This window comes from Asterias amurensis, chromosome 7, assembly GCF_032118995.1.
Source record: "Asterias amurensis chromosome 7, ASM3211899v1".
Classification (NCBI taxonomy): domain Eukaryota; kingdom Metazoa; phylum Echinodermata; class Asteroidea; order Forcipulatida; family Asteriidae; genus Asterias; species Asterias amurensis.
Genome location: NC_092654.1, coordinates 5,874,504 through 5,888,498, shown reverse-complemented (window position 1 = coordinate 5,888,498; position 13,995 = coordinate 5,874,504). Strand labels below are relative to the sequence as shown.

General features: G+C 38.8%; 1 protein-coding gene across 2 annotated transcripts in view; it reads left to right on the top strand.

The window, feature by feature from the left end:
• LOC139939476 (vesicle-fusing ATPase-like) overlaps window positions 1-13,995 on the top strand; it is a 220,769-nt gene that overhangs the window by 143,041 nt on the left and 63,733 nt on the right. For both annotated transcript variants that reach the window (XM_071935430.1, XM_071935429.1), the window contains 2 exons: window positions 1,494-1,681; window positions 8,813-8,908. In XM_071935430.1, coding sequence (XP_071791531.1) covers window positions 1,494-1,681; window positions 8,813-8,908 — 284 coding nt within the window. The remainder of the gene's footprint in view (window positions 1-1,493; window positions 1,682-8,812; window positions 8,909-13,995) is intronic.

Sequence of the window (13,995 nt, the reverse complement as noted above, 5' to 3'; positions counted from 1 at the left end):
CACCATGCAACGCCTCAATCATTTATCATGCAATGCCTCAATCATTTATACTTTCATTTTATTATTTAAATTTTTAAGATTTAAATAAAAAACTGTCACAAACGCTAAGGGGTTTTAGGCTGAAACAAAGTATAAGATTTAGAAGCAAATTTACAGCACCTCAGTAAGTAGTATTTTAAGGGAAGCTTTCCACTATAATTAACTTCAAACACTGTAAGTTTAATGTAAATCTATGGACATTTTGAAAAATTACCCAAATCCTTCAAACATTGTCCCAGTTCCGATTGACCTTGAGGTAAACGAAAAAAATTGAAAATCGTACATGTATGTGTAGTTCTTGAGATTTTTTCCCACTTCCGGTTGACCCGAAAGTAAAGGTCAATTTGGGGTCAACGTAATCCAAGTTCTTTAATATCCAAAATAGACCAACGTGCTTGGCCAATTATCGTGCAGTTTCATGATGCGTATCAGGCATGTGCATTTTTATTATCTTAAATTGATAAGAAAAACATGGATAACAACATACCATAATCCACAATCAATCTTTTTGCCAGTTGTCTTCAACCTTTAATGTCTTTGATCCCTGGTTCAAATTCTGCCAAGAGAAATTAGAATGTTAAAGGCAGCAGGGACAATGTTAACTTTAAAAGATCTGAAAACATCAAACCCTTTTCAATTTTGTAAAAACAACCTTTAAGTGGTTAAGTTTATAGTGGCTTAGTTTTCAATTGCATGCCAACACAGCATGTACTTTAAATCCAATCAGAGCCCATGGCGCTACAACTTACCATGTAAAGCTTAAAGGGAAGGTACACATTTGGTAATTTTTAAAAACAAATCTTAACTTAAAAACTGACTTGGTAACAAGCATTGTAGAGCTGTTGATAGTTTAAAACATTGTGAGAAACGACTACCTCTGAAGTAGCATAGATTTTGAGAAAGAGGTTATTTCTCACTAAAATAATAAAAGACTTCTAGCCAGAAGTCTTTTATTCCTATCTAAAAGCACACAAATTCGTCCAACAAGGTTGTTTTCTCTCTCATCATTTTCTCGCAACTTCGATGATCAATTTAGCTCAAATGTTCACAGGCTTGTTATGTTCTGCTTATGTTGAGATACACCAAGTGAGAACACTGGTCTTCGACAATTACCAATATTGTACTTCCCTTAAATGCCACAACATATGTACATGTCACACACAGACATGTGGCCGAAGGTGCAGATTTATCATGGTAAGCAGCACCATGGAGCAGGCCCTGACGTTTCTTTATGAACCCTAAATTTTGGAGCTTCCTCTTGTGTGCTTCCCTCTCAAGATCTAACTCCAGCCGTACTGAGGATTGAATCATATGACTTCAAACAATGTCAAGAGCTTTCAAAGTATAGGCTTTATTAGTTTTGAGATTTTGTCTCGATAAGTTATCAATATTCAATTCTTCAAAGAAGTCAAATTAAATTTTAATCTGCACCCACCTGTATGTTTGTGTTCTAGGTCTGCCAAGTGAAGAGGGGAGAGTGCAGATTTTTGACATTTTTGTGTCTAAAATGCGAGAGAACAAGAAACTTGCTCCCGATGTGAACATTATAGAGCTCGCTTCTCTAACAAAGAACTTCAGTGGAGCAGAAATTGCAGGTTTAGTCAGGGCAGCTCAATCTCTTGCAATGAACAGAATGATTAAGGTACATTGTACAACACTCAAGTTTTTGGTAAATTGCATTATATTGTAATGAAATGTTTGAGAGGATATCACACTAGCCTTGATCAAGGCGCTACAGCCAGTCGCGATCGGCAAAATCCCAGTCCCCATCACTGAATTCCGCCAGCGCACCCCCATACATAACACAGTGCATATAATACGTGTACAGCGTATGTACACATACGTACCGTACATGTACATGTACCATCTGTATACGGTACACTTACGGTACATGGGTACCTCCCAAGTAGCGCCTTGATGGTTTTGTATCTGCCAAAATTTAGGGCGGAGCTCATTATGCTAATGTATACTAACAACCCGTTCTCATTGGTTGTTGGTTGACCTATAAACTCTCGCTGCGATGTCAATCACAACGTTGTTCTGCAAGCACTCGCACACATGTGCTCGTCGACGTATTGTAAACAAGCAGTGGCTGTAGTATAGTTGCAATAATGGCGGCGGGCGAGGGAGAAATCCCTACTAGTAAAACAAAACTGTAAGTCGCTGGAAATCAGTGGTGTATAATTTGCAACACAACTACAGAAACTTTCAACAAAATGTAACAACCGCGTTTAATGCAATCATGGGTTTAGAAACAGAAGGAAGAAAAATAGACCATGTGAAATGTGTTTGAGAAAGGTTAAAAAAGTATCCAGGTGTCATGGGTTTCCGGCAAGATGGCTACTTGGTAAGAATTCTTAGGTGTTGGGCATATGACAGTACAACACACCCTATCCCCTTGAAGCACAAACACAGACCAGATGAGATAAGAAACCCAGCTGTTTATTTTGTCTTAATGTAGACATATATTATTCATTACGTTTCTCCGTGTAAATCAAAGTTGGGGATCGAAAATATGTGTTGTCGACAGACGGTAGAAGATGGCGTGTGGCTGAACAACAACTACAAATAAAGTTCAATTTCATAAACTAACTCTTGCCATACTACTAGTACTACACTACAAGTTACACTTAAAGTACAGCAGCTTCCAATTCAGGGACAAATCTACCAGCTACGTTGTAATTATGATGCTAGTCCTCGTGTTATAATGAAACGCAAGACAACGGAAGTTGTTCGAAGTTGTTCAACACCATTACCGACCGGGCGAGTCATGTCCGGCTCACCCGTCCGGCAGCGCATTCAGACCCCTTACAATCGCAGCTAATATACACCACGCTCCCGACTGCTATAAAAAGCGTGGACGTGGCATGATTGCTAGCAGTAATACGTCATTCTCAATCGCGCCTGTGATTGGCAATGTTAAGAATGACACGCCCACATCATGAATACCCTTTTATCGGAATTCCGATAAAGCTTTACAAACCCATCAAGGCTGTTGTTTGAGCCACGTGTATGAGGTTGAAAATACAAAGACACGACCGTTCTCACGACTACGCTATACTGTTCTCGCTGTACAATGTATGGTAATGTACATTGTGTATGCACTGCATGCGTGTGCCGCGAACCGGGCCGGGGAACAGTACGTCAACAGCCTTGATCAAGGCTAATATCACACAGACGCGTTTTTATAGACTTCAATACGGAATATACAGAACATTATATAACTGACATACAGATCCTTGTCATTTGATTGGTGGCACTTACTTCACGTGACATTCACTATTACTCCCATCCGCACCGGCGATCAAAAAGACCTATTCGCCCATGGGGAAAAGCATTTCTCATTCAACAGTTAGGATCATCCTCGTTAGCCGCTGCTAAAACAAAGGAGCACCTGTGCAAAAGGTTGTGATCCGATTTGTGCATTGTTGCCGCTACGCGGCGCTATATGATTTTTGGTTTTCAGTAACTTGTGTGATTTTTCATAATGTTATACTTTTAAAATACATCAAATGACAGTTATATAAAACAAATATTAAGTGGCTTTAATTCGGGAAATGGAAGGAATATTATTGCTTGGTCAAATTTGGACTGTTCCATTTCATTCGGCTTCGCCTGGTGAAATGGAACAGTCCAAATTTGACCTTGCGATAATATTCCTCCCATTCCACTCTTAGCCACTCAATATTTGTATACTATTTCGCTCAGGTGGATTACCATTCCGCCCGGGCGGCTTACTATTCTGCCTGGGCGGATTAACACATACCAACAGAAATCCTCATTTCAATAATAATCCACCCTGGCGGATTAGTGAGTCTGGTAACTTGGTAATCTGCTCGGGCGGAATAGTATTCTCTGTAGTACACTCCGCCATAGTACATGCGCCTCGAAGTGTGACGTCAGATGTTCAATTATCTGTTGAGATGAGTGTTACACATTAAATTCCTTACATCTATCAAATTCGCACATGTAATCATCAGGTTTATAGAACATCAGCCAAATACTTCTACCAAATTTCAACAGCTTATCCACTTCCCGAGTAGTTTTTAATAAAAACAGCATTGTTAGGTTAAAGTACAACATCGTCAGAATTTGTTTGGGGCGGACTTACAAATTCCATAAAACCCAACCCCGGACGCCCCCAGCCCCCCCCCCCCCCCCCCTCCCAAAAAATAAAATAAAATATTTTTGTTATTATTATTTTTTATTTTTTATCAAACTCACACTGTACTTTGCAGACCATAAATTTGAAAGAGAAAACACCGGAATTCCCATTAAAACCAAAAGATTCTCATGCCTGACCGTCTCTTTAAAACTGATCCTCAAATTACTAACCCATGAAATTTGCGGTTGATGAAAACACTTTTATTTACATGTAGGGCAGAAATTAAGGGGAAAGATTGCCCAAAACGCAATTTCTCAACCTTCACTTCGCTTGTGGGCCAAGCTACTACTTTAGCCCTCACATGCCCAATTTCATTGTAAAGGCAACAGTTTTAAAACATGTTTAACATATCTTATTCATAACAAATACACTGTAAAGGAATAAACATGGGACATAATTGAGCAGAGTATGGGTGGAAATAAAACCCCTTTTTAGTGTCAGTTTAGCTAACATTGGACAAAAGTGTACAAGCTACATGTGAATTCTCCCGTAAATTGTAACATAATGTTAACCATAGAGCAGCATGATGGTCAGCTCAGACTGAATGGGGGAATGCCATGCACAACAAAGTTATATTGGTTCCATGTTGATAGGTTACCAACATTACAGATTAAATAATGTTTACCATTATTTGTGGTTTGTGTCCACCAGTTGTTTTCAGTTTAGTTTAGGCTAATTGTACATGTAGATGTGCTTGACACCCACTAGTAGGGAAGTTTGCTTTTGAATTTACTTCTAGATAATGAACTCTTAGGACAGATAATACCTCTTTCACAACAAGTTTACATATTTTTGTAAATTCCTTTAATCTGAGAAATATGAGATTACAATGAATTATATGAGAAGGAAATTTATAAGATTTTCAGAGTGATGCTGGATGGACTCCAACCCAACTTGCAACTTGAAAGTGCTCCAAAAGGTAGACCACATTGATCATGACGTTTTTTTGTATGCAACTATGAAGCTAAAAAAAAACATTTGAAAACTAGATGGTGTTTTAGAACAATGCATGAGGTATAGTATAAATAGAATTAATAAGGTATACCAGTGAATTCTGCGTTAGCATACTAAACCAGTCACAAATGACTTGACAAAAGACATGTCTGACAATCTGTGGACATTGTGTTTTTTTCTGACAAAAAGTACATAGACCCTTTAAGAGGGAGAAAAGTTACTAACACATTATTTTGTAATTGTTTTCAAATTCTTTCTTTACTTTCAGGCCTGTCTTTTGTTACATACCTAACACATTTCAAATGACCTTGTAATACTTAGAGGTCACTGAGCTTCTTGTTTTTTTTTTTTCAACGAACAGTCATAAACAGATTTAAAATGTTAAGGAAAAAGACTGTCATAAAATGGTTCCTTTTGTCTTGCTCTCACATGGCTATCTTACAAAGAATTGCCTACATATTGATCGTCAGGCAGGCATCATATGTGTGAAGATCAATGACGTCACCAGGGGTCACGTGACATGTCATTAAAGGGGCTCTTTTTGACGTCGTACATTTATAGCTCCCGAAGTAATGATGATGTGATCAGATTGAAAGTTGGTAGATTGTTAGATATTGGCAATTTCTTGTGAATTGTGAAATGGCGTCATCACATGATGTTTTATGATTTATTTTTTATTTTGCACCTTTCAGAGATGCAACTTTTCCGATTTAAATCGGAAAACCGACTTTTCTCATTTTTACCCCCAAAATCCGTTTTGTTCTCTTTCAAAATCTAAAATGTATAAATCGGTTAAAAAATGTCAGATATTTCCCCGATTTATGCTTCCAAATTAGCTATTTTTGAATTCGAAAAACTTGAAAATCGCTGTTAAAACCATGGAGAAACTAACACAATCCCGTCTGGTATCGTCAGCGATCGCGCGCGAATCACAGCGCATGCACCTGGTCTTACTAATTGCCGTCAACTCGCCATCAACTCGCTTGTGTCAGTCAATTCGCCATCAACTCTCAACCACGCAGATATGGCAGGCATGGATAAGTTTTAGTCTTTACCCAAGACGGCACCGGTCAATTTACACATAGCACATAATACACCATGCAGTACCGATCATTGACGACTTAGGTCAAGACTATTCCAAATGCAGAAAAGCGCCCTCTGTTGTCGTGTTGTACAAGCCTATGAAAATGCAAGATGGCGGCCGACTGCTCTGCTAAAAGGTTTTTTTTTTTCACGAGAAAAGAAACCTAAATTTTTACACCTAAATGTTACCTAAAACTTATGAAACTTCTCCTTAAGCTAATACATTATAGTTCTATGCCTCTTTTGTGGATTTTAAAAACAAATTGGAGGAGTTGACGGCGAGTTGACGGCACCAAGCGAGTTGGCGAGATAACGGCAAGGAAGTATTTAGGTAGGACCCTACCAGCCTACATAATATCTGTACATGTACATGTATTTCAACCTCTGCGCTATTTCATAGTGTGCGTTGCTGACCAAACATTTTTATTGCAAAATAAGTTTTTTATACAACCGATCTTCAAGTCATTAAACCCATGAAAATGGCTGTTGACGAAAAAGTGTTATTAAGGGCAGATATTAGCGGGTAAGATCGTCCAATTTTTATTTTATTTTTTTACGTTTTGAATTTTGTTTGCATTAATGAATCAATTGGGCTAGTGAAACTTTTTTGTGTGCGACCCAAAGTTTGTTTGACCCCCAAACTAAATTTTAGTAAAATATACAGATTCCATATGTTCACCTCCGGCGACCGCAACAAATCAGTCCAGGTTTGTCCCTATTTCTGGCTGCGAGGTTGGGGTGGTTTACTGCGTTCAGTGTCCAAAACGTCACACCCAAATTTTTCAGATTTTTTTTTCAACACCTGGTTGCATATCTGACCTTTAAATCATAATTGCTAACTGTACGTGGTACAATCTAAATTGTTTCTTTAAACAGGCTAGATAGGTCATGACTGCTTGGAATACAAAAATAATTTTAAATTCTGTTGATTAATTTAAAAATGTAATTAACGAAACAGCCATGCATTTGTGCACAAATGTCTGGTTTTTCATTGGTGTTTTTTTGCAGGCTCGGGTTGCATATGGTCAAAATGCTATGATGAAGACGCATTGTTTTTGATCACAGGCGTAGCTGTGTAAACATTTTTTTTTTTACAACTGGAATGTATACACTTTTGATTTGACCTCATCTTCCATTGCATTGGTTGAAAGTTTCAACCAGCCACTTTCATCAACAGGAAAACCTGTGTGCTCCTATTTGAAATTAATTTCACTTGAAAAATCTGTAAATTTATGTATTTTATCAAGTCCGAAGTATTTTAAGTTATCATTTAGCCTAAATCTTTACCAATGTTAACAATTAAAGTAATTATTGAAAGTCCCTGCAATCACGAGAGGGTCATTCACATCACTATAATTTATTTTGAACTTATTGATTGGCTGTTGTTTTTTGCAGTTTTTACTTATTATTTCATTGATAACTTTCCAGGTATTTTTCATGTTGTTCTTTCCTTGTTCAAAAGACGCTTCACAAAATTGTTTCTTAGAAGCTCTTATTACAGTTGTTTATTTTTTTTATATCTGTTATATTTCACTTTGTTGATCACGGAAGGTTTTTCAGAAATGTTTTACATGTATACAGTTTATTTTTCTTTCTAATAGACTTTAAGAGACCATATGTAATCAGATAAGTGATGGGTATTTTATTGTGATATCAACATTTTTCAAAAGGCCTGCAATTATCAATAAGTTGGCTTAGCTTGAAATTGAACTGCGAGTATTTTGATTTGACTCCATCACCAGTTGTGACGGAATCCCAGTCAACTTGTGCTAATTCGTTTTTCAATGCAGCAACATTTTGGGCTGATGTATTTATTTTCCAAGAAAAGCTAGATTTTCCTTGTTTTTTCAAATGCTTGAGCCAAAGAGAATTATTGGAAGATGATCACTGAAATCTGATATAACAATATAAGTTGATTCACTGGTTAAACTTTGTTAGTAAATATATTATCAATCAAGGTTGCTGAGTTTTTAGTTATTCTGGCTGGTTTGTCAATTGTGGGACGAAAGAAATAAGTATTTAAAATGTTTAGTACGTCATTAGTTCCTGCTTGAGTTTCACTATTCAGAATTTTTTTATTAAAATCGCCCATTAAATAGCAAGTTTTTGATTCGGATGAAATTTGTTTGTTTTGAAAGTTCTTCTGTGAAGGATGAAGGCATACCCCAGGTGGTTTGTAAATTAAACCAACGATAATGTTTTTTTGTATTTGGTTTAATCTCCACAAATAACGATTCATAAGAATGAGTTGAAGTTGACAGATCGGGGCGCAATACATAAGTTAGCGAATCTTTATTATACATCATAACACCTCTACCTATTTGAGTTTGTCTGTTTTTGCACTCAATATTGTTATCAGGCATGTATAACAGGGGATCAGGGTCTGACTTGAGCCAAATTTCAGTAAAGCCAATTGTTTGAAATTCATGTCTCATTTCTTTAAGAGAGTGCTGCAAGGAGTCAAAATTATGCAAGATAGAATTGTTAAAATGAAATGCCCTCACAAGTAACATGAAGAAGAGCTCCTGATAAATCATTTGTTCTTTGGTTCACATGTTCTTTTTCATGCAGGCTTCTTCTAAAGTTGAGGTAGATTATGAAGCAGCTGAGAAAATGCAAGTTCAGAAAGCAGATTTTATGGTTGCACTTGACACTGATATTAAGCCGGTAAGTGTACAAATAATAATAATAATAATAAATGCTGAAAGGCAATTTTTGTATTTAATATGAGATTGTGTGTATGACCTCTCAATGCGCAAGTTGTAAAGATCGCTGAGGAGATGTTTTCATAATTTTCACTTTCAAAAGTCATTTGATTTTCCTAAAAAATGTGTGTTGGTTTTCCAACAAATTCAAGCAGTAGGGCTATCTACAAGTAAAGTAGCATCCAGTCGGTAAGTTTCATGATTGAGAACATGACCGATAAAACATTTCATTGGAAAGGTCACACAAAGAAGTTGCCAGGCATGCCAAATGTGGGAGACTTCTCACATGATGCCTTCATGACGTTGCGCACATCCTTGGTAAAAACTTCAGCTAGCAGAAGGTTTTGTGAAATGTCCGGACCTGCAACAAAATGAAACAATGTTGCTCAAGATTTTACAAGGGAGCTTGGACACTTTAAAATGGCTAAATTGCTCTCGTGTGAAAGGGCCTTAAGTTAGACAACTACTTGAGCGGAATGTTTTTAACAAAAATGCTATTTTTATTTGTTCGTAATGCGTTTGTTCACCATTTGAATGTTATTTCGATTTGTGGACACTTCGTAATTATCGATTAAAAAATCAGGCCCCAGCCATCAAGGTTTTAAAAAGACTAAAAACACTTCTGTCGTTAACAGCGCGCATCAAGATGACAACGCTTTGACGTAATGTCTGGGAGTTTGCTTTTTTATACCTCCACGCTGCAACAAAGTGGCTATACAAATTGGAGCTCCCAACTATGACTTAACATGAGTGACTACGTAACAGAGCTTTTTCGCAAATCTTTCAGAAAAGCGATGGATAAGGATATTATAAATTATTGTTTTTTTACACAATTAAAATATATTTATAGTCATATGACTTGAATTTCTTAATGATTGAACAAATTTTAAATGAAATTCAGCAAAGTTCACGACTTGACATTTTTGTTCAAGCAGGTCTTTCAGAATTTATGAGATCCTGGGTGGTAAAATGTTCTTTGGCAGTGGTGTAGCCAAGACCAGGCAGTCCTAGACAAAGACCGACAGTCCAAGACCAAAACCATACAGTCCAAGGCCAACACCAAGGCTGTCCGAGACCAAGACAAAATCCCTCAGTGCGCCCATTCAAAGCATTTTGGGGAGGCCGACGTGGTTGAGGCTTTGTGGGGGGGCCGCCTCCAACTCTTCTAAGGGTCCTGGGCGGATTTTATCCCCGACAAGTGGGCGCTTACCTCCATGTACCGGTCCTCCCAGACCAGTACAAGTTCCTTCGCTTCCGTTACAAGGACATCACTTACGAGTTTACTGTCCTCCCCTTCAGGCTTTCAACGGCCCCCAGAGTGTTCACGAGAATTGTGAAAGCACTCATGGCACATCTTCACAAGCAAGAGATTACCACATTCATGTATCTAGACGACTGGCTCGTTGTGGGCCAGTCCGAGGCGGAGGCTCGATCAGCCATTTCCATGACGCTAGATCTAACGACCTCCCTCGGGTTTATCGTCAACGAGGAAAATCTTGTCCGACGCCAACTCAGCTTCCAATTTTTCTTTTGGCGGAAATCGACCTCCAGAAGGGGATCGCCGGACCATCTCACAAGCAAGTGGCGAACTTGCGGCAATGTGTTCAACTTTTTCTACAGAGAACATCGGCCTCAGCCCTTGCTTGGCTTTGCTTCTTTGGGCTCATGGCCAGCATGGTAGACCTGGTAGGGTTTTGCAGGCTCCGCATGCGGCCCCTGCAACTACACTTGTTAGCTTTCTACCGATTGAAGCGGGACAAGTTGGGTCACATGATCCCGATACCTTGCCATTTTCATCCCCATCTCCGATGAAGGCTGCAGCGACGGGTTTGTCCTTTCGACAAAGCCAACCGTCCGTCATCATCACGACAGACGCTTCATTGACGGGTTGGGGGGCGACACTACTCCCACGACAGGTGTTTGCTGTGTGGGAAAGAAATTTCCAACCCCTTCACATCAACTTACTAGGATGTGGGCAGCAGTGAATGCCCTCGAGGGGTTCAAACCCTAAAAATCGGGGCACCCCATGCAGATCAGGTGCGACAATACAACTGAAGGAAGACTGCGGATCCCTCCAGTGCTCCTGTAGGGGTGATCGGCGATTTCTTCGTCCACCTCTTCCAAGAAAATCTTGTTGTCTCCACTATTCGTAACTACCGGTCAGCCATTGCGGCAATACACAACGGGTTTGCTGATGGGTCATCGGTATCGGACAATAAAGCCCTTTCCCAACTTATCAAAGGCATGTTTGTGGAACGCCCCCCAGGCCGGAAGCTAGTTCCCTCCTGGGACCTAACTCAGGTTCTGGAGTCCCTTACGAGAGGACCCCCTTCGAACCCCTTGGCCAGGTATCCCTGACAAAAGCGTCCATCAAGGTGGCCTTTCTCCTAGCAGCAGCAACTACGAGACGGAGGAGCGAACTTCATGCATTGACGATTCAGCCAGGCCACATACGCTGGGACCAAAGTGGAGTTCGCCTCGTCCCGAGGCTGGGGTTTCTTACCAAAAAAAAATCCCTGCCCTTTCAACCACCTGATATCTTTGTGCCTGAACTGAAATCTCTGTCCTCGGTTCCGGAAGACAGACTATGGTGCCCTGTATCTCAGTCGCACCAAGGACCTCAGAGGGGAGTGCAAACAGCTGTTCATCACCTCTTAAAAGTGAGTCGGCATGGTTCTGGACTGAGAGGGGCATCTGGGTGGCCCGCACATGATAGCTCTTGCACCCACCGCCTGTAGCGGTGCCAATCGATGCGATATAGTGGCTCTACGGTAAGTGAGTGAAATAGACTTCCCCCCAACAATAGTGTGGATGGAGTCTATTAAGGAATACTTACCCGTAGAGCATCCCACCCTCCTCCCCACTGCTCTGGAGTGACTTAGTTGCGAGAAAGGAGGAAGATAACATGGCGGCCAGATTGCGGGGCAGTACGGGATGAGAGAGGGCGATATTATGTGTATATGTAAAACTCTTAGCAAATCAAACCTGTCGATTAGGGAAAATGCGATAAATTCTACGGGTAAGTATTCGTGCATAGACTCCAACCACACTATTGTGGGGGGGGGGGGAGTTTGGCCTATATTGATACATGTACATGTAACTTGTGGGCCCTTTTCTCCTCGTTCTTCATCAACGTGGCTTTAAGTATAGCACTTGACAAACATTGATGTCTTGGGCATATACACATGTAGAGGAGGTAAAATTCCTCAACGATGCATTTTGTTTTCTGAAAAGTCTGAGGCAGAGATCAAGATCTTGCTCTAATGGCCTTCCAAGCAATGGATCAGAGATATTAAGCAGAGTGTTTGGAAACAGTAAGAACCCAGCCTACTAATTTTTTTCGAGAAAAATCCATGATGTACAATGTACAACAGCACTTGGAAAGCATAATGCGTTTTGAGAAAGTTTTTACTTTGAAGTTCTGCAATTATGGACAAATATATGTTTATTTTTTTCCATTTTATTTGAATGAGAAGTGTCTACCTGCATGGATTGATGTTTGAACCGAACCAGATTTTCACCAATGTCTCAAAAGCGCTCCCACCTGTTGTGTGCAGAGCAGTGCGAGCCTATGTAATACCAATACCGTCCGTCTGTCCGTCCGGCCGTCTGCGTTAAAATTTTGGAAGTTTTTGGTTTAAGTTTAAGTCTTTGAGGTGAGTTATTTTGGTATGAACAAGCCCAAGTTATATATACATGTACATGTAATTGCCAGTCTTTTTTTGGTAATTTTCAGCTATGCTTTCAAATAATGTTGAAGTTTTTGGAATAAGTTTTTTTCAGGCTCAAACATTGACATCTGGATTTTAAAAATAAACCTCAAATTAAAATCTTAAAGTTATAGTTGAATAAGCTGAAACAATGAAAAACATAAACGGTCTTCACTCCTGATTGCAATGACTGATTGTAATAACTCCTGTTTATACTGACTTGAAACTTAAGTCAAACTATGCTTCTTCCGTGTAGATTTATATGACTAGATAAAACTCAAAGAATTAGTCAATGGTTTCAATTGAGTGAGCTAAAACAATGAAAAACTTGAATAGGCAAAACTCCTTATTTCCATAATGTACTGACTTCCAACTGAAATCAAATATTGCTTCTTACATAAAGATGCATATGAAAAGATAAAACTCAAAGAGTACATCACTGGTTCCAGTTGAATGAGCTGAAATAATGAAAATCTTAAATGGTCATAACTCCTTTTTGCAGTGACGTACTGACTTGAAACATAAATCAAATGTTGCTTCGAACATGTAAATTCACATGAAAAGATATCACTTGTTCCAGTTGAATGAGCTAAAACAATGATAATCTTTAAAGCCATTGGACCCTTTCGGTTCAGAAAAAAAAAAAAAAGTTCACAGATTTACAAATAACTTACATGACTTACAGGGTTTACAGAAGGTAGTGGTGAAGGATTTCTCTTGAAATATTATTTTTGAGAAAACAGCAAAACGATATCAATTCTCGTTAACAAGAATTACGGATTTATTTTAAACACATGTCATGACACGGCGAAACGCGCGGAAACAAGGGTGGGTTTTCCCGTTATTTTCTCCCGACTCCGATGACCGATTGAGCCTAAATTTTCACAGGTTTGTTATTTGATATAGAAGTTGTGGTACACGAAGTGTGGGCCTTGTAGAATACTGTTTACCGAAAGGGTCCAATGGCTTTAATAGCCACATGTCCTTATTGCATGGATGTACCGATTTAAAACTTAAACCTGATATTGCTTCTTAAATGAAGATAATATGAAAAATATATAAATATGCAATGATGTTCTGACTTGAAACTTAAATCAAATATTCCTGCTTACATGTACATGTGGATAATATGAAAAGATAAAACTAAAAGAGTTTATAACTGGTTCCAGTTGAATGCACTAAAACAATGATAACCTTAAACGTGGTCATACATGTACCTTCTTATTGTAACGATTTACCAATTTAAAACTTAAATATCAAATTTGCTGCTACCGTGTAGATAATATGAAAAGATAAACATCAAAGAGTTTATCTCTGGTTCCAGTTGAATGCACTAAAA